This window comes from Zerene cesonia, unplaced genomic scaffold (assembly GCF_012273895.1).
Source record: "Zerene cesonia ecotype Mississippi unplaced genomic scaffold, Zerene_cesonia_1.1 Zces_u001, whole genome shotgun sequence".
Lineage (NCBI taxonomy): Eukaryota > Metazoa > Arthropoda > Insecta > Lepidoptera > Pieridae > Zerene > Zerene cesonia.
In genome coordinates, this window is record NW_024045131.1 from 2,123,703 (window position 1) to 2,145,696 (window position 21,994).

At 35.8% G+C, this 21,994-nt stretch overlaps 1 protein-coding gene across 1 annotated transcript in view; it reads left to right on the forward strand.

Moving 5' to 3' along the window:
• The window catches only part of LOC119838166 (dynein intermediate chain CFAP94, axonemal-like), a 34,645-nt gene that overhangs the window by 3,277 nt on the left and 9,374 nt on the right, over nucleotides 1-21,994 (forward strand). Inside the window, exons 4-17 of the mRNA XM_038364009.1 lie at nucleotides 1,212-1,255; nucleotides 1,575-1,641; nucleotides 1,771-1,874; nucleotides 2,848-2,939; nucleotides 3,318-3,451; nucleotides 3,643-3,695; nucleotides 4,333-4,470; nucleotides 5,118-5,192; nucleotides 5,934-6,133; nucleotides 6,785-6,951; nucleotides 7,807-7,942; nucleotides 8,925-9,025; nucleotides 9,899-9,974; nucleotides 11,174-11,259. Of these exons, the coding sequence (XP_038219937.1) occupies nucleotides 1,212-1,255; nucleotides 1,575-1,641; nucleotides 1,771-1,874; nucleotides 2,848-2,939; nucleotides 3,318-3,451; nucleotides 3,643-3,695; nucleotides 4,333-4,470; nucleotides 5,118-5,192; nucleotides 5,934-6,133; nucleotides 6,785-6,951; nucleotides 7,807-7,942; nucleotides 8,925-9,025; nucleotides 9,899-9,974; nucleotides 11,174-11,259 (1,473 nt within the window). The remainder of the gene's footprint in view (nucleotides 1-1,211; nucleotides 1,256-1,574; nucleotides 1,642-1,770; nucleotides 1,875-2,847; nucleotides 2,940-3,317; nucleotides 3,452-3,642; nucleotides 3,696-4,332; nucleotides 4,471-5,117; nucleotides 5,193-5,933; nucleotides 6,134-6,784; nucleotides 6,952-7,806; nucleotides 7,943-8,924; nucleotides 9,026-9,898; nucleotides 9,975-11,173; nucleotides 11,260-21,994) is intronic.

Consider the following 21,994-nt stretch of genomic DNA (forward strand, 5'->3'; position numbering starts at 1 on the left):
GTTTAAAATCCGTTGAAAAGTTTTTAATTTCTAAATGTATAATACTCGCGTGAAACCAAACACAAGAAAATACTATGCAGATAGATGTTATAACGTAGGCATCTGCTAAGTGAGGATTGTGATAAGTTCTATTCCCAGGGGGGTAAAATATGGGATGTAAGTAAGTACCATGAAAATTTATTAAAATCACCCGGGCGAAGCTGCGGGCAACAGCTAGTATATATATAAACTATCTGTACGCTCAGTATAATCATTTGTCATAATTGAAATGGTGACAAATTTGATGAAAATCGGTTGAGTTGTTAAGGAGTCCATCGCGGACAAGCAATGTGACACGTATTTATATATATTAAGATAAATATATCTATATCACTCAAACTCTACTCAAATATCAAATGTCCATACATGAAGTGTGATTGTAAATTAATAAAATGTCTTTATAACAAAAAGAAATATTTTTCTAACCCTTTTTATAGTGGGAAAATGTTTCATAAATACCCAATGCCCCCGGGGAAACAATGGATATCATATGAAACATAGTAAAAGACCAAGTAAAAGACCATAGTTAAACCACGGATAACATCTTATTTATAAAATTCGCGTGTCACAATGTTAGTTATAGAATTCCTCCGAAACAGCTGGACTGATTCTTATGAAATTTTGGGTGCATATCGGGTACGTCTGGGAATCGGCCACCATCTATTTTTCATACCCCTAAATGATAAGAGTAAGGCAGAACAGCGTTTGCCGGGTCGGCTAGTAATACTATACTAAAATTAAAGCAGGCGGGTTATTTCTTTCCATGTTAATAATTTTGATTAAATTTTATCTAAATCGTGATAACCCACAAGGGGATACACGGGTCATATGAGAATAATATATCAATATCATTGGTTGCCATAGCAACCTGGATTCAACGCAGGGAAATGTTGTATTGGTGTAAACTGTATTTTTTATGGTAAGTTTTGAATATAAATTAGGAATTTCATATTTTTAGGGTTCTGTAATGTATTGCATGTCAATTTTGGGCTAATATTGGACATTCTGTAGATTCTTATCAACCGACTTCAAATAAATGAGGAGGATGTCAATTCAACTGTATTAAAAAAATTATAGCAACTGGAGATGTAGGGTATTTGCGAAAATTCTATCTTTAGTAATATAGATTTTATATTAATTTGATAAAAACTACTTGAAATATTTGTTTTCAGAACCAAAGCCCAAAAAGAAGAAAGGCAAGAAAAAAGCCGAAGAGGTAACTAAAATTTATTAATTATTGTGACTGAAAATATGTATTCATTATAACTGACGACTGAAACAGTTTTGACTGGTTTCCGATTATTATTATTGTAAACATTATATGCACTAAAACTGTCATATAAATTAATAATAATTCAATGGTTGTTGGTATACTTTCTTAAATATAATTTTAATTCATAGTTAATAATTTATGTCTTCATGCATCTGGGACATGAGATACTATTCACAAAGTTGGCCAAATAACGAAAATATTTAAAGTGACATTTATATATTTACACAACAACGTAACAATGAAATATACATATATTTTAAAGGTCATAGAAGTGGTGAAAAAGACGAGTAGCGAATTATTCCAGTGGTCCGAGGAATCCATAGTTGGAGGTAAATAATATGACATATTTTCCAGACTTACTCAAATGCAATTTAATTTCTTAATTCGCCAATTAAAATGAATATTAAATCGTGAACCGTTAACAATAAATATCACACAGAAGTGCGCTAATATTTCAGAAGAACAACAGAAGGTGGAAGAGGAAGAACCAGAGGCAAAGAAGAAGAAAGGCAAGAAAGGGAAGAAGGAAAAGGAAAAAGAAGAAATACCGGCCTTCGAAAAGGTAACAATGAGTTTTAATTTAACTTCTCATCATTTTCTTTAAGCTTTTTGCTTTTTATTGTTTCGTGAATAATAACGATATATTTATTTGGAATTTACAATATGGAATAGTCACGGAATCATATTTCTCACTAATATTATAAACCAGCTGCGCTCCGCGGTTTCAACCGCGTAAGTCCGTATCCCGTAGGAATATCGGGATAAAAAGTTGCCTATATGTTATTCCAGTTTTCCAGCTGTTTACGCACCAAATTTCATTGCAATCGGTACAGTAGTTTTTGTGTGAAAGAGCAAGAAACCACACACATCCTTAAAAACTTTCGCATTTATAATATTAGTAGGATAGGATAGTAGGATTAGTAGGATGTGAAAGCTTGTTTGTTTGGTTTTTTGTCCGTTAATCACGCTGAAACAACTGAACGGATTTTGATGATTTTGATTTGGTACACAGACAGCTGACTTGGGTGATAGGATACGTTTTATCCCGATTTAATACTGCCATGGGATAAAACTGGAATCTTCATATCCAAGCGGAGTCGGGACGAGCGTCTAGTTCAATATAAATTCGGATATATCACTACAATCGGGAGAAATAAAATTCGAATGTTATGAACTGTTAGCATGCTATCATTTGTGTTGTTTCTCTTCACCTTAGTAACAAGTCTACCGCCTTTATTGGCAGGTGTAGCGAGAAAACAGAAGTACACGTGTAAAATTGTATGTAATCTGGTAGTTAACATTTTAATAGAAAGACTTTAGGAGTGTAAATGTACAAAATACTACAGAATAAAATAGAATATAAATTATAATAAATAGAATATAAATTATACCATATTGTGGAACAAAATCCCATCATATAAAGTCGTTATGTAAAAGTTTGTCATATAATAGAAGCTATCGCATTACATTGTTCCTGCTTCGAAATAGAACCACGAACGTAATTCTAGATTATTCTAGAATATTTTACATAACAGCCAAAGAACTGGAAAAGTATGAATAAGAAGGAGAGAGAAGCCTGGATGCAGGCGAGGATCGATGAATGGAGAGCAGAGAAAGAAGCGGAAAAGTTAGTCATTTTCAAATCTAGATAATGTCTAGATCGCATTTCTGAAATGTTTTGTACTTTAGTTGTTGTCTATCGTATCAATAGAGTTGTTAATTGATTGAATGCTTCAGCAAAGAGCAATGCGTTTAGTATGGTTGTCAGTAGATATATAAATATAGGATAAAACTCTCAGAACACTTATCTTTTCTCCTAATTTCATACTACCCGAATTGAGCTGTTTCCAGAAGTTGTTAAACTATGAGACTCATACGTCAACCATTTGTTTTACATTATACGAACCCGGCTACTTCATTTTCTGCCATAAAATATCTTATGTAATAATAATGTCCTATCCTTTAGACCTATCAATTAACTAGACGTATATATAAACGTTTCCAGGCAAGCAATTCTAGCTGGAGCTAAAGAGAAGAGAGCCAATCTGGCAAGGGAACGGGCTGAGTTAATGGCCAAAGATCACGCCGAGCAAGATATACGGAGAGACATACTGGCAAAGACGTGCGCTCTGTTTCATAGTGAGTGCTTTAAACTTAGATTTATTATTACATATAAGACAGTAATTTTTTACACAAACGCGTTGTGTAACCCGGGCCACTAAAAGTTTTATTACCAAAAAATACATGTAAATTAAAATTTAGAAATTACAGATTTGATTTAGTTAAAAATTTATGATTTTATCTTTAAATGATATTTTGATTCTTTTCAGAATTTGAAAAGCAGAAAATCCTTTACGCCAGAACGAAACAGTTGGAGGCTGAGGTATGTATATATATATATATATATATATATATATTTAAAACTATACAACGGATTCTGATGAGGATTTTTTTAATAGATAAAGATGATTCAAAAATAAGGTTTACATGTAAGATAATATCTATTGAAATACTCCTAATTTATCTCGTGCCAAGCCGGAAGCAAAAGCTAGTTATATATGTATTAAGGGGATCGCAAGGGCTAGAACAACGCATGCACACATTTATAGAATCAACGAATCAACGGTTCTTCTTACGTAATATTATCTATAATATCAATTAATTTTAATGCCATATATCGATAAATTTCATGTATAAACTACGACTGCATTTTCAATACAAAATCAAGTCAATTAGACTATATATTTCGCATTGAATATATTCAACATAATAAGCGAATTAAATAAAAAAAACACCCAATATAAAAAAAATAAATAACTGTTAATTATTAATCTTACGCTAATGATCCGATAAAAAAAAATATATTTGAAAAACACAGAAACGGTCCTTTTTTGCGAGTTATGCTACGGACAAGCATTGCCGTCAAATTTGATAACACCCCTCTTTTCGAATCAAAGGTTAATATAATAGTGTTAATACAATAAATAAATAATTTTCACATTAATAATTTAATCCACCAGTGGCAACAATATCTCCGTTGTGATGGTCTCCCAGACCCCAGGGTGGTGACGCAGATGAATACATATCTTCACTTATGGAGGATCAGCTCGAAATGCGATGATGATGAACTCGACATCCGGTGTCGCGATGCTTTGCCGGTAAGCTGGAATAGTTAAGTATAGGGCTAGATGAAGGTGGTGAGACGATGTTTGATGATGATGATGAGATGCCCATATCCTTTTCCTTACCATCGCCAGGCGACCCATCAGCTCCATTGCCAACTATGACAAAGATATTGTGTTCGATGATGATTAAGTATAAAATACTAGCTGCGCCCCGCGGTTTCACCCGGTTAGTCCGTATCCCGTAGGAATTTCGGGACAAAAAGTTGCCAATATGTTATTCCAGTTGTTCAGCTGTCTACGTACTAAATTTCATTGCAATCGGTTCAGTAGTCTTTTCGTGAAAGAGCAACAAACACACACAGTCCTTACAAACTTTCGCATTTATAATATTAGTAGGGTATTAAATATTAATATCTTATATCTTTAAACGAGCAATTCTTGTATATATATATATATATTTTATTATAATATTTTTGTATATTTTTTTTTTTAAGAAATAGGAGGCGTTTGAGTAGTCCCAATTTATTATGGCTCTTCCTGTGACATCTATTGGCGAATAATTAAAGTTAAAACAAAAAAAAATACCGAGCAAAGCATCGGTCATCCAGGTACTTCTATTATTATACTAGGATTTGCGCACTGAAATGATTTAAATATGAATTGTTATTATTTATTTTTAGATGCTGGCAATGCTTGAAGAGTTTGTTGCCAACTCCCGCCAATACACAGCTTTACAGGCGCAATCATATAATGAGGTACCTATATGATAATTGTTTCTGACAACTTCTACCCAAATTGAGTAGCAAACAATAATAAGCAGCTCGTAATTTTATTACTTTATTCTCAACTGACTTAGAAATAGGAGGAGAACCTCAGAAGTTTCGATTGGGTAAAGCGGTAGTTTTCAGAACACTTGGAAGTTTGTTATTACCCTTCCTTATTATTTTAGTCGCTTGTTTTACTCCTTGTTATATCCTCTCACAATCACTACATAGTATAAAATAAAGCTATCGCTATCTCTGACCCTATGTCTCTATGTATGCTTTAAAACTACACATCGAATTTTGAGGGGGTTTTTTAATAGATAGAGTGATTCAAGAGGAAGGTTTATATGTATAAAAAAGGGGTGTGTCCGATCCACACACGATAGAAGTGAAACTTCAGTAAATCGACAAAAGAATGAGATGAATATATATAACAAGGGTAGGATAATTACAAAGTTTATTTGTTTAACAAAGAGGAGAGACCGATAATATAAAATAGTATTTATATTTGTCTCATTCTTTGCCGGCTTCATTCTACACATATTTGTATTTGTGTCTCTTACCTGTCGTTTTTCCGTTGCATCAGGTTTGAAATCACAACGATTCTAAAGAAGTTTCACTTCAATAACATTTATTAAACTACTCACTTTAACGCGTGCAAAGCCCCGGACAATTGCTACTGTAGAATCAATCTTTCTTTCTTCCTATATGCGTATAAATTGTATAAAACAGGTCCGTCTAGCTCTCCGCGAACAACTCTCGCACGCGATACAATGCGCCTCGTACACGATACTGCGCGACTTGGAGCACAAGCTGGTGTGGGACTCCATCAAGCTGGCCACGTACGGGCGGGAGTTCAATGGCCTGCGGCTGAACATCTGGGTGGCGATACCGTTGCCCACGAGGAGGTTGAAGCCTGTTGAACCGGAGAGGTATTGTCATCATCAGTGTCGTTGTCATCGCCGGAATCGTCATCATCATCATCATCATCTGCATTTCAGCTCTCGCACGCGTTACAGTATAGCTCGTACAACATAATGGACTTTGGGCAGAAGTTGATGTGGGCTTCTATCAAATGTCTACATATAGCTGGAGGTTGAAAGGTGCTGGAGCCGAAAAATAAATAATAATGAATAGATAAACATAATGATATCCTACTAATATTATAAGTGCGAAAGTTTGTCAGGATGGATGTATGTGTATGTGTGTTATGTATGTTTGTTACTCTTTCACGCAAAAACTACTGAACCGATTGCAATGAAATTTGGTACGTAGATAGCTGGACAAGTGAAATAATAGGCAACTTTTTATCCCGATATTCTTACGGGATACAGAATTACGCGGGTGAAACCGCGGGGCGCAGCTAGTTCATCATAATTTTCATTCATACCATCATATTCTCCATCACCATAATAATCTGCATTTCAATATTATATCGAATTAAATGCTTTCAGAACAATTTAAAATTACATTTATTTTACAAGTTAATTACAAATCCAACACAACTTTCAATGTTTACAATATGTAAACTCACACACTCACAAACTCACAGTCACAAACAATTTTAAGCTCACAATTCGCAGGGAGCCAGTGGAGTTGTCGTTTCCCTCTATGCGTGTGGGTGTGAAGCTGCCAAAGATTATAGACGGTAGCAATGTGTGCGTGCGAGCCGCGAGGTCTATGGTCGATCTGTTGAGCGAGAGTTCTAGATCTTTCGCGTTAGCTGCTGAAATGCCCAACCGATATGAGGGTAATTGCATTGTATAACTTATTATTAAGCGATTTATATATATGTATGTATCCTTTTTGGTGTAACAAATTTTTTTATGATTAATTTTTAGTTTTATAGCATTGAAATGCTTTATAATTTATTATTTAATTTATATTGTATGTAACATTAAGAGTATTATGTATGTATATATGTATATATTTGTGTTTATGTTGTATGTAAATATGATCAATGTTTTTAAAAATATCTGTTTCTCGTCCCGCTAATAGTTTAGCAGTATGCCCGCTACCTTTTACCATGGTTGCCTGGAAGAGATCACTTCTAAGTGATAAGGCCGCCAAACAAGTTGTACACTATCTTTTACTACTTTATTATAATAATCTTCTTATATATAAAAATCAATTGCTGTTCGTTAGTCTCGCTAAAACTCGAGTGTGGCTGGGCCGATTTTGAAAATTTTGGTTTTGATGCATTCATAATAGTCCAGGGAAGGTTTAAAAGGTAAAAAGTACGGATAAATGTTTCAAAGAAAGGTCAATGGCGTTGCGAAGTTCGCCGTGTCAGCTAGTCATAATTATTATTATTTTTAAGTGTCTTTCAATGTATAATCTTTTTGAAGAGTTAAATAAATAAATAAATGAATAAATAAGAGATGTTTTTGTGTTAAAGTGTAAATAACTAGGTATCAGTCTAGTTCTTTCGAATATATATTTAAAGAATAAAACACCTATGGCTACAGAGTTAATTTATCTTTCGAATAGCTTGGACTAGTTGAGGCCATGACCAATGGTGATCGCTTACCATCAGCCGAACCACCAGCTTCATTGGCGTCTTATGGCATAAAAAAGATAATAAATCGTATGTGTTTGTTCACAGATCTCTTCATATTCAACGTGAAGGAGCACGTCGCTACTTACAAGCTCAAAAAAGAGCAAGACGACATACGTAATAAGTTCTACAAAGAAATCGGACAGAAGATTAAGGAAGTCGAGACGTTCCTGAAGGCAAATCCGTGAGTGCATTAGATAGCGATTGTTGTTATGCAGCTAGCTAGCGTTGGAGCCAATCTGCCAACCCGCACTTGGCCAGCGTGGTGGATTATGGCCTGAATCCTCATAGGAGGCCTGTGTACCAACAGTGGGAAAATATACAGGCTGGTGGTGATGATGATGATGATGATGATGATGATGCTGGTGGTGGTGGTGGTGATGATGCTGCTGATGATTATGATGATGATGATGATTGTGATGATGATGATTGTGATGATGATGATGGTGATGATGATGATCATGATCATGATCATGATGATGATTGGAGGCTCGGTGACATAATAAGACAGTCATTTCAAATATCAGATCCGCTGTAGAAGTTTCATTAAGTTTTAGTTATTAGCACTTGAACATTAGGCTTGATTGAGCATGAGGTTTGAGACGATGAAATCACAACGTAGGAAGTTTAAAGTTGAGTAGGAAATATTTGAATTTAATAACCAGCACACACTAACTGTAGCATGGTGATTTAAAGAACTTGAAAACTCACACAGAATTCTAATGTATTATGAAATGACAGAAGCTTACTGTAAAATATACGTGTAATTTTCATGCATGACTAGCGGCCCGCCCCGGCTTCGCCCGTGGTACATATAAAGACTTTATCAATAAATGAGCTATCTAACACTGAAAGATTTTTTCAAATCCGACCAATAGTTCCTGAGATTAGTGCGTTCAAACAAACATTAAGCTGCATAATATTAGTATAGATTAGTTACTCAGCATTAGTCCTATTTTTGAGTTTGAGCATTACTTCTTGAAATCAAATCAAACCAAATACAGTCATGTCTCATCTTGTCTTATTTCGAATTTCGTATGTACATTACTTGAATTCAAATTTGAATTTGTGATGACTCTCAGTCTGTACGATATTTGAATTTAAATCGGTGTTTTTGTTGACCTAGATGATGGAAAATATCTAGATTTTTAATTAACTCGTTTCAGATACACAAAGAACGAGAAAGAGAAAGAAGAATTGGATAACTTGAACATGGCCGAGCCGCCGTTTCTGCCAGATCCCAGGACATTTATTGGCGAACAAAATGGTATAATTGCATTAACATTCTATAAACCGCTACACTCACAATAACATGTTAAATATATTATTTTATTAATAATTTTTATTGTGGGAGTCGAGCATGCTTCGGCACGAATTGGGCCAGCTCGCACCGGGGAAGTACCACACCCCCACAGAAAACCGACGTGAAATAATAGCTTGCTATTGTGTTTCGTACGGTGAGTGGGGGAGCCGGAGGCCTATTTCCTTCTCCTAGCCCTTTCCAGGCCATTCCTTCTTTCCATTCATCAATCCTTTCCTCATCCCTTATCCCTTAAAAGCGGGCAGCGCATTCTCAGAGGTCTAAGCCTCTGCGAATATTCATGGGTGGTGATCGTTTACCATCAGGCGAACCACCAGCTCAGTTGCCCGCTATGACATAAAAAAAAAGGTGGTCAAAAAATGTCCGAGCGGCGTTGTGTCATACATTCATTGAAATTAATACCTAATTTTGTGGCAGTAATGTTCAAAGTCTTTTGTGTCGCTTATTCGAAAACTGTGCCTAATACACGCGTGGGCAGAGTTTTGCTTCGGATAATTTATGACTGTGATTATGAGTCTAGTTGTTTATTGTTAATAGTAAAATCTTAATTATTTTCAGTTCCCGCGGTTTCACCCGCGTATATCCGTATCCCATAGGAATATCGGGATAAAAACTTGCCTATATGTTATTCCAGTTGTCCAGCTGTCTACGTACCAAATTTAATTGCAATCGGTTCAGTAGTTTTTGCGTGAAAGAGCATCAAATACACACACATCCTTACAAACTTTCGCATTTATAATATTAGTACGAAAGATAAGATTACCTGCATTCGTAAATTTAAAACTTTTTTACTTTAATGATGCCTATTTACAATTACAGAACTCAGCTTTGCCAAATATCTAAAAACCTGCATGACACGCACGCGCACTGGCGAAATCAATTTGAGGAAATACAGGTAGGAGTTTTGTTTTATTTAACCCGATCTTATTTTTCCCCAGCTTATTTGCTCAAAGTGTGAAACGCGACGTTATTACGACGTTATATTGTGTATATTAATGGCAGTCCTCTTTTAAACAAGTAGCAGAGTTTAAATATCTAGGGCATATTGTGACAGAAGATATAAATGATATACAAGATATTGAGAGGGAGCGTAGGGCATTGGTAGTCCGCTGCAATATGCTGGCACGGAAATTTGCTCGTTGTTCTCCACAGGTTAAAATTACTTTATTTAAGGCGTACTGTCGGACATTTTATACTTGCAGCCTATGGCTATCTTTTACGCAGCGGGCTTACAATGTCCTACGTGTACAATATAATAATGGCTTCAGAGTACTGTTTGGGCTTCCGCGCTTCTGTAGCGCGTCTCAGATGTTTGCTAATTGCCAGACCGACGATTTTTACGCGATAATCAGGAAAAGGGCAGCATCTATGATGAAGAGAATGCGTGAAAGTACCAATGGTATTCTGAAGACATTAATTGAGAAAGTTGACGGTCCATTCCTTAAGCGGTGGGCAAATTTACATCGTACGCAATATACTTATGATTATGGATAATTTTTAATGGTTTTTTAATCTTGTTAGTTTGTATGGAATTTAATTTTATAATACGTATTACTAACATAGTTTCTAAGATTAATGTATACTAACACAAATATGGATGAATATCTGAAAATAAAAATATTATTATTATTATTAAATCATTATATTACTAAACTAATTTCGCTGTCTGTCTGTGTGTCCGTCCGTCTGTCATTAGGCCGTGTGAACTTGATATTTGCTGAGACTATATTTATGTTATCATAAAAAAAGGGACTTAGCAACGTTTGTTACTGTCCTAAATGGTTATTTATTATATTTTGTATGAAAAAACATATTTTGTGTTACATTTAAGCAGATTTAACAGAAAATTCATCACATTACAACTGGTAGCTTTTCATATAAAAATGATATTAAAATGAGCCAATCTCACTCAGTTAAGATCGGAAATATCGGTCTTGTAGTTTTTGAACTATATCGTAACAAACAAAAAATCTAATCTTCTCCATCTATTATATTAGTATATATAGAAAAGCTAATTAAAATCTTTATATTATTCGTTATACATAACTCATTATACTTTGGAAAAAATTAACATTTTCGACAAATCGCTTTCAGAATCTGCAATGGAGTGCTAAATCTAGACTTGCTAACAACGCCGCCGCAACCGAAACGTATGCTGGGTGGTGTAGTTCTAACCGCTTGTAAGTTCGTACCTTAAATCTTGCACTAGCTGTTGCTCGCGGCTTCGCCCGCATGGTCAAAGTAAGGTAGCAGTGATAGCGCCATCTATTGGTATTTATAAAATTTACAGTTATTCAAATACTCATCAAAATGGCATCTTTCCATGGAAATGAGATGTTTTGCCACAGTAAAAAGTAGCCTACACCACTCTTGTTAGTCTATAAAATCTGTCTCCACAAATACGTTCAATTATGACGTTAAAGATAGACAGACAAACAAACGTAAGTTCGTAATTTATAACATTCGCAAGTTCTACTACTAACTACTCCACTCTTTCTCACCACTTCACTCACACCTCTGCCGCCATGCTGCCTCCGTCCATGCTCGATAAATGAACTATCCCTCACAAAAACAATGTTTCAAATCCAAATAGCAACAATGGTGGATCATATTAAGTAGGATGATGATAAGAGAAAACAAATATGTATCAAAACGTATATTTGTCATACAATTAACTGGCACGTTTGTATTTACGAGACGTTTTATATAAAGCTAGCTTTCCGCCCGCTTCGCCCGCGTGGAATTCGGATATATCGCGCGGCATGGTAATGAGTAGCCTATAGTCTTTCCCAAGGTCTGGACCGAAAGTCGCGGACGAATTCCAACAAGCACCCGTGGCCCCTTCACTTATGTGGCTCGACGGAACACAGTGGGGTTTTAGTCGGTAGGAATCCGACATAACCCACGACCTCTTCCCCGGGGGCCGTGGGTATCTATGCAAGATTTCCCCACTATAAAAAAAAAAAAAAAAAAGGTCTGGACCGAAAACTGAATCTTCTAAAAAGCATGGTAGGCCCTTTCCCAAGTTCAGCTCCATCTTCATACCAAATTTCATCAAAATCGGGTTTACAATAACGAACTTTCATAAAAACTTTCATCCCCTATCTAACCCAACCCCTTCTACCCTTTTTTCGCGATAAAAAAGTAGCCTATGTTCTTTCTTTGGGTATTAAAATATCTCCATACCAAATTTCATGCAAATTGTTTCAGTGGTTTAGGCGTCATTAAGTAACAGACAGAGGTACTTTTTTATTTATAAAATTAGTTTGGATAAAACAACAGTAGTGTCGGGAACTATTTTAGTAAATAATACTACTAAAATTTGACCACAAATGATCCTTAAGAAATATACTTGAGGTCCCGCATGTGTTATGCTTAATGGCACTTGTACTATTGGATATACAGATTATATAAAAAATTATAACTACATAAAAATAAATATTAATTTCATTTTATTTTTCTTAAAATGTGGTTGACATCCCTAACTTCCTGCAGCTGGTATATACCGCTCCGCTTAAGTGGGCATTTTATGAAAAATATCACAATATGCGTTAGCGCGGGCGCGTGTGGTATACGAAAGCGCGTTGTCAGTTAGGGGTGAACAAATAGAGTTTTAGGAGTTTATTAAATACAAAAAATACGCATCGGGGTTGATCTTTGAACATTAAATCTGTGATATTCTGCATATAATTGTATAAAACATTTAAGAACCACAGGACACTTCTTTGGCATCATTATTATGATATATTATGAAAAAAATCAATTGTAGCATGCACAGTTTCTAGCTCAATGAATTACGTTTATAATCCTAATTTGCTTAATTAAACCGTAAATAAATAAATATCCTTACAATTAAAAGAGCATACGTTGTTTTAAATAACACTGGCTTTTGAGTATATGTCTGCGTCCATGCACATGTGTGTATGTCCGTCGATCTTCGAAAATAACTGCATAGACAATCCTAACAAGATTGAATCTACCCTCAAATGTTCTGTTCTGAACGATAGAAACAATTGTTAAGGTAAAATCAGACTTATTTACATCATATTGGTATATCTACAACATGTACCAAAAGTAACTTTAACGGCCTAACCTGGCTAGCTAAGTCACAGGAAATTAAATTCAAACTCATTTAGAATAAAGTTGAATTTATAAAGGCCAAAGTAGATAAAGAAATTTCTTGCCTCTGAATGTGTATCGACTCTACACGAAATATTATTACATAGTTATTTTTATTATATTATATTCTTTGGTACTATCACGCCAAGGAATCATTTTCCGCGCTCTTCAGCTTCTGCGTGACCAGCGTCTTCTTCAGTCTCCTCCAGAACTCCCTCTCCTCCGTCCCGTCTCTCGGCCACACGATGTAGGTCTTGGTTAGCATCAGATAGTGCAGCGTGTTCGGTCTGAGACTCCGCGGGATCTCTTCTAGAAGCACGAGGATGAGGTCTTCCCTTCTCGTCTCTAAGAGCCTGGTAATAAGGTAGCTTTTAGGTTGCGTCACACGTGTTTATGGGAATGGCAGGTGCCTTGACCACAGATTACATAAAAGTTACTACGTAATTCTTGACGCTGGCTCTACATCGTGTTTTGTATCTATTGGATATATTCAGAGACATTTTGTTACTCGCTTAATGTACGTTCAACTATTTGGTTATTAAGGAAAGCTAGTAAAATCTGTAGATAAAGACATAGAATATATGATATGTACACAAATACCTGTGCTGCGCGAGGTGCATTTCGAACTGACACCACTGGCTCAAGAGGAAGCGCCGCGATATGATGAGCATGATGAAGCGAGAGCGGTCCATGCATGACACTATGTTTTCTAGTATCGATAGCCCCACCTGAATAATACAATCGTTCAATGATTCGTACTAGACAAAATACAGTTTTTTTTTTAAGGATGTCTTTAATATGTTTTTGCAAAATACGCCAATTTAATAAGGTTGAAGTAAAAATTTGTTTAGAACTGGCTGTTCGCCCCGGCTTCGCCCGTTTTACAAATATAGCCTATGTCACTCATTGAAGATGTAGCTCGGTAATGGTGTAAAAATTTTTAAAAAGGTTCAGCAGTTTTTGTGTGAAAACGCCACGCTTAGCCTAAAGCCTTCCTCAATAAATGGGCTATCTAAAACTGTGAAACCTTAAAATCTTTTTATTGTTATTTTCTTAAAAAAATATATTCATTTTCGTTATTAATTACCTGAAAATCACGTTCATGCAGGCATACACTGATATTGCAATCCTTCTCCACATGCGGCAAGAGTTGGTCCAACACCCACGTTCTATCCTCATTGCAGTATGACACAAACACATCGTAATTGAAGATTTTGGTCTCTGGAATCAAGAGGCTTATGATATTAGGTGTTACCCACAGCGTCACTTGCGTGGTACCCGCGTAAAATTTTCGCGTGAAAGAGTAATAAACATCCATAGATCTATCCATCCATCCACACTTACAAACTTTCGCATTTATAATACGAGTAGGATAAAGCGTCTTACATGACTCATTCTCTTACTAATATCTACAATTTACTAGGGGAATGATTGGGAAGTTGATCAATTACAATTAGTGTACAGAGTCTAAATATAAATGTCTTGAAACAGTTGCATTCTTCGAAATCCTTTGTAGAAAAGATCTGAGACCTCTATGACAAATTCAAATATTGCTTACTAGCTTTTCACCCACATAGTAAGGGAAAACATAACAGTCTCGTTCTCCCCACATATTTCCTGGTCCCCTGAGATTTCCGGGATAGAAACAATAGTACCTTCTTGGATCTCAAACTATATTTATCTATACAAAATTTCATCCAAAACGTTTCTGTGGTTTAGGAGTGAAGAACAGACAGACAGACAGGCGGAGTTACTTTCGGATTTTAGTATTATTAAGGATAATAGATAAGTCATCAATGTTCTTTCTTTTAAATAAGTGTTATATAAATAATTATAATCTTACCGTCAACTACATTCCTCTCATTAATCAAACTCAACATTGCAGAATTTCTCAAGGTTATCAAGAAATATCGGAAGTTTCTTCTAGACACGTAGATGAATACAATAATTGGTAGCAGCACCAGGGGTATACACAATAAATATAGACTGTTACGACTCTTATTCAGCATGAAGTCCGGTCGGAAATCTCGTAAGTCCTGACCGCACGGCACTACTTCGCTATACGAAATGCTCCCACCGTCCGTCATTGAGAAACAGTTGTAATTTCCTTCATCGTAGTCCAAAAACAAGAAATCACCAGTCAAATTTGTACTGACACCTCCCACGATACAATTGGCTTCGTCATTCGGATTGTTTAACTCGAAACACGACTCCGACACGTTTTTTCTATTCTTTATGATTTTGTTGTAGTCCAAAAATCCAGTGTGATACATGAGAGGGTTGTCTTCAACGAAATTGCTTTTTACATGTGTGTCTTTAAACCTGAATTCATTTTGGAGCGCAATTTCATACATGTCCCTGACGTAACAATAGCATACCATCAAATTTTTTGACATCGCCACGTATTTCACGTTAGCTATATCAGCGATCATATCTTCTGTTATAATATTAATATTATTGTTCACCATCGTAAGTAACTTCAATTTGGGCATTGTGGATATAACGCTTGTAAACCACGCTGTTATTCTGTTACTGTCCAAATCTAAAATTTGTAAGCTTCTCAACGATTTCATCACGTCTTGCGATATAGCTGTTATTTCGTTGTGCGACGCTTTGAGCACCTCTAATTTTTTGAAGCCTTTAACGAAATCCAGCGAGTTCACGGCGGCTGAATTCACGTAAAGTACCCTCAGTGATTTTTCCAGTCCCCTAAGCACGGCTCCCTCGTGCAATATCTCGGGATTACCAGACAGATCTAAGTATTTTATTGACGTGTTCGCGAATACGTTCGGTCTTAAACGATAAAGCCCCGTGTAGCACAGAGAGAGTCTTTCCAGTTTCCTCGCAAACTTTCCCAGTACACGGGTAGCTACCGCTGTGAACGATAGGTCCAATGATGTTATGTTCAGGCGCTGGAGTGTGTCCGGAGATTCGAAGTACAATACTCTTTTCGGATCGTCCTCGTGTGGATAGGTATTCCCACTTAAGTCCAAATGCCGTAGATTGCCCAGGCCAACAAATGCATGCGCGTCCACGAAGCTAATGTAGTTTTCACCCAGGTATAGAGATGTCAAAGATGGCATCCCTTGGAATATAAATGCGTCTATCATTTCGATTTCACAGGCTCGCAAATCTAATTCTTTTAGTTTGGGAAAATAAGCATTTTCCATTCCCGCCGACCATGTTGATTGTCCTAAAATTGCAACCGAAAATTACTAATTAAATAGTGTTGAGTCAACAAAATTGTCTTCACTAAATAGTAAATCAAACGCTTCCCTCGTCTGTCCCCTATGTAAGTATGTACGAGTATGGATGCTTAGTTCTTAAAACTACACAACAATTTTTGATGGTTTCTTTTTAATGGGTAGAGTGATTCATGAGGAAGGTGCTAACTAGCTGTGCCTCGCGGTTTTAACTACGTAGTACCCGATGTTATATAGCCCAAGCCCTAGACTTCCTCAATAAATGATCTATCTAACACTGTGAATTTTTCAAATCGGACTAGTAGTAGTAGTAGTAAATTATTCTATCCTACTAATATTATAAATGCGAAAGTTTGTAAGGATGTGTGTGTGTTTGTTGCTCTTTCACGCAAAAACTACTGAACCGATTCCAATGAAATTTGGTACGTAGACAGCTGGACAACTGGAATAACATAGAGGCAACTTTTTATCCTGATATTCCTACGGGATACGGACTTACGCAGGTGAAACCGCGGGTCGCAGCTAGTAATTGATAACAGGAAACGAACAAGCAATTTAAGCCTTCTTATAGAAGATTTATTAAAATTACAACCCGAAAATGCCGTAAACTAGGTTTGATTCCAACGTGACAAACAGACTTGTTGGTTTGTAGATATAATGATTAATTAACATAATTAATTTAATGTATTAATATGTTAATTATTCCTGTCTACCTTTTCCTTGAATACACGGGCGTATCCGCGGGCTGAGTGGAGTATACCTACCGTCTCTTGTATTTACATTATACGCCCCCACATGTCATGTACACGAAATATTTTAACACAATATTTGATATAAATTATTTGATTATCTAATGATGAATCAGCGATGATTGTAACTTGATAAAATTTGACAAAAATCAGGCGATATGTCTTGTCTTGTTTAGGTAAAAAAGGTCAAATAATATAGGAGGAAATAGACTTAAGCCAACCATCAAAATATTTTCACTGAAGCTTTTCAGACGTCATATATTTCTTCCATTCACCACACATATAACAAATCAATTAGTATAATAAATACTTTGTATAATACATTTCACAATTAACTCTCATCATTTCATAAATGACCATAATGTGCATGTGTCTATCTTATAAGTGTAACTGTCAATGTTTGTAGGCTTAGTGGCCCGTAATACAAGTATTTTATAATTATCTCGGGCACTGGTGCCCACAATATCTCTCACAAATATCACTGATAAGCCAATAGATTTAAGCAATTCATTTATATTACGCTAGCTGCGCCCCGCGGTTTCACCCGCGTAAGTCCGTATCCCATAGGAATATCGGGATAAAAAGTGCCTATATGTTATTCCAGTTGTCCAGCTGTCTACATACCAAATTTCATTGCTTACGGTTCAGTAGTTTTTGCGTGAAAGAGCAACAAACACACACACACATCTTTACAAACTTTCGCATTTATAATGTTTGTGGGATTTTAAGCGTATAATAAAACAGTTGCACCGCTTTTCTTCGAATGAGGTTAAAAGGCTCAGGGTCATTTGATCTGGCCACGATCTTAATATGCAGTGTATATATAGTCTAGCCTCATCAGTCGTGTTATATGGAGATGTTATAATCCATATTATTCAAAACATCGTATCGAAATGATAGCGGAACAGATAATTTCGATTTATACATCGAAATATGCTGTAAAACTGTAGTGTGATACTTTTAAAAGATAAAAACAGATACATGTATTCGAGTGTTTATCTGTCGGAAGCGATAAAAAGATTGAATCCTATCTCTCATGAATATAGTTTAGGATTTGAGAAGGGATATTTATATATCTGTGTTAAGAATTAATTGTCTACAAGAACAGGCAATATCAACAGATTAAATTGAGAAATGACAATTATATACCTCATTATAACTAAGTATTTAGGTGTCATATTAATTAGAGTGAATTTCATTCAAGTGAACTCAATGAACTATTCAACAGACTGAAAGAATGGGTTAAAAAACTTAATCCTGGAGGAGTTGATGAACCTTCTGATGACATTTTATTTATTTATATATTTATTCTTTATTGCACACTTTCACACTTTCAAAATATAAAAAAGAAATCAAATTTAACAAAAACTAGTATGCAAATGGCGGCCTTATGGCTAAAAGCCATCTCTACGAGGCAACCGTTGGGTAAAGGACAAAATATTACCGTGTGGACCACACATTTAAAATTAATGTAGTTCTGACAATTAGGTTTAATTTTTTTGTTAAATACATTACTTGTAGATCTATCAAGAGATTTCTTATCAAGATATGTAATGAAGCGGCAAGTCGTACTTTAACGATCGTCACTGAAAACCAGTGTTTCAGAAACTTTCTCTGTAACTTACACTGACGTGGGGACCACTTTGGGATCATTATTTATATATTTTTACTAGCCGACCCGGCATACGCTCTCCTGCCTAACTTTTATCATTTAGGGGAATGGAAATTAGATGTTGGCCTATTCTCAGACCTATTTTGCACACAAATTTTCATGAGAATCGGTCTAGCCGTTTCGGAGGAGTGTGGTAACTGACATTGTGACACGGGATTTTATATATATAAATATAGAAATTTATACAATTATGTATTATGTATTTCTGTATTGGTGACAAATATGTTAATGTCTATGTCTAAAATAACTTGGAAACTGATAGAAGTCGTTCTTTAAAAATAAGGTTTTTTGAATACTCAAAACAGAATCTTACTCTGAACGTTCTGAGCCTCTAGAAATATTTCTTTAGCGCCTGTCGCATTCAATATCGAGTCATATCTCTCCGACGTTACGGGAAATTGGGCAAAATTGTTGCCGTATACTGTTATATATTCGACGGTTTCAGCTGGATTCACAGACAGTCTGTCGTTTAAGAAAAGTGCCTGAAAATTCAGATCAATTATTCATTTATTTGGTGAGAAAACTGCGTTCGTTAAAACTTCATACACAAACAATCTCGTAAAGAAATGAGCCTGTAATTCTCCTTTAAGTATTTGCCAATATTAAAGCCGGAAGAACTAACGTTAAAGCAAAGTAAAGCTTATTATGTTATATTAAGGTTTAAAATGTATTCACTAATAAATTAACGGCCCAAGCTAGATTACATACTGCAGACAAAATTAAAACTTATTTAAATTGATTTCAGTCGGATTTACAATGCACAGTTTCTGATCAGGACTCATTTGTCGCTGATTTCTAGTATCGACGTAATCTTCTACTAATAATGTTTTGTAAAAAATTATTGAAATATTTAAATATTGCATTTAATGCTATTAAAGAACTAAAAAAAGTAGGCTACTTGTCAATATACCGAAACTTGATACGAATAAATAGAGCATTCAAGTAAGTACACATGGTTCGTTTGCTTACCGAGCTAATTAAATAAATACATTAATAAATAAATGATTACATAAATAAATACATAAATAATTAAAACGTACCGATGGAAATCTTTGTAATTCACATTTTGCCATGCTCAGATATTTGATTGCGCCAGGGTGCCTAGAATGAGACTTGAGCAAGTTTTTCAGCGCTGGCATAGCATCTCTTCGGCTTGAGAAGTCGGCCACACCTTCTTCTGGAAAATCATTGAGGAATTTTATATAAAATCTTCCTTATAAAACTAGCCTTCCGCCCGCGGCTTTCTCCGCTTCGTCTAAAGGAATTCCTATAGGCATTAGATGATTTACCGCGGTAAGAAAGTATGTATCTGTCTCCAGACACAATGATCATAGCATGAATATGCCTCGTTTCGACGTGAAGGAAGACAATGACACACTTTTTACAATAATTTTTATATAGAACAGCTGACCATGAGTTGTGTATTAACACAGTTAAATGGAAGTAGGTATACAGAAGCAAAAGTCCTTTGATCTCATTGTAAAAGCCGAAAACGTCTAAGCTCGTTAATAGTGAGTAATAAAATAATACAGATAACGTTTTCTCACACGCAAAACTAGAATTTACAATGTTATATACTATTTGTACAATGTTATTTCATGTCACTTAATCATATACGTGATATAAGCCATATAAGATTACATCTAACATAAAAAACATGCTTACGGCAGCCCTGAAACAGTGTCCCGAGCTGTTAACAACACGGCGTATGTAGCTCGGGCTCTTATCTCCCGCGTCTCACCCTTTACCCCGCACGATTTACCTATCTAAAGGTCTTCGAACAACGATTATATAGGTTACTAGCTTCCTCCCACGGCTTTGCCCGTGAGAAGTAGGACATTTTCAAATGATTGTGACAGTCTATTTATTCCTGCATCAAAGTATACTGTCACCCAAGTCAACTCATACCCTGCTGGATCAAAGTATCCTGTCACTCAAGCTAACTCATATCCCGTCTGTATACCAAATTTCATCAAAATCTGTTCAGTGTTTTTGACGGTCAGAGCAGTTTCGGACCTGGCTGAATGATGCAACTCACTCAGTGCAACGGTCAATCGTCCGTCCCAGGTGATCTACGACTGCATTTCCGTCATGTATCCAGTGAGGCATCCGGGCCTCTCCCTGTCCGTCAGGATGTCTTTCTGGCTGCCCACCAGGCCATCGGCTGTTCGCGTGTGGAGAATGTAGATGAAACTGCGAACAGAGAACGCGTTCACCATTAACTGACACATGCAATTGCGTCTACTTCCTTAGCCAATTGACCCTCGGAACTTTGACAGCTCTGAAAAGGGATTGATTTTTCAAGGATTTGCGAGTTCTTTATGAATATTATTGTGTTTATAGTAATACTAGCTGCGCACCGCGGTTTCATCCGCGTAAGTCCGTATCCCGTAGGAATATCGGGATAAAATGTTGCCTATATGATATTCCAGTTGTCCAGCTGTCTACGTACCAAATTTCATTGCAATCGGTTCAGGAGTTTTTGCGTGAAAGAGTAACAAACACACACACATCCTTACAAACTTTCGCATTTATAATATTAGTAGGATAGGATGGTAGGATTGGATTATTTGTGTATTTCATATGTTGCCGTTTGCAATAATAATTAATGATATTTTTATTATTTTATTTTCTTTATTAATTGATTTTTTTAATAATAATGTCTTTATTAAAATTATTAATTTGTTTAAATATGTCATACATTATTATAATAAAAAGGCTGTTTAAGCTAATAAATATGAGGTTTCATTAAGTATTCCATTATCTTATTGGCAAATGATCCTTAATCTTGTTATTTATAGTACCTTTCAATGTTATCTGAAGAAATCCGCTATCTCGTTTCGCGACTCGTTTTTTAGGGCTCAATAGCCAATGGCTAAATAAAGCCCAACCGTATTACTAAGACTTCCGTCTGACCGTCTGTCTGTCTGTCTGTCTGTCTGTCTGTTTTAGTTATAGACAGTTGAAAGTTTCAGAGATGATGTATTCATGTTGCCGCTGTAGCAACGAATGATTAAAAAAAAAACGCAAAGTTAAGCAACAGTTGGTGCGGTCATAAATTGGATGGGTGACCAGTTATTTTTAAAATTGCTCATTTGTACGGAACACTAAGCGTCGCGAGTTCGACTCGCACTTGACCGATTTTATTATACGTCATATCATAATTTATCTA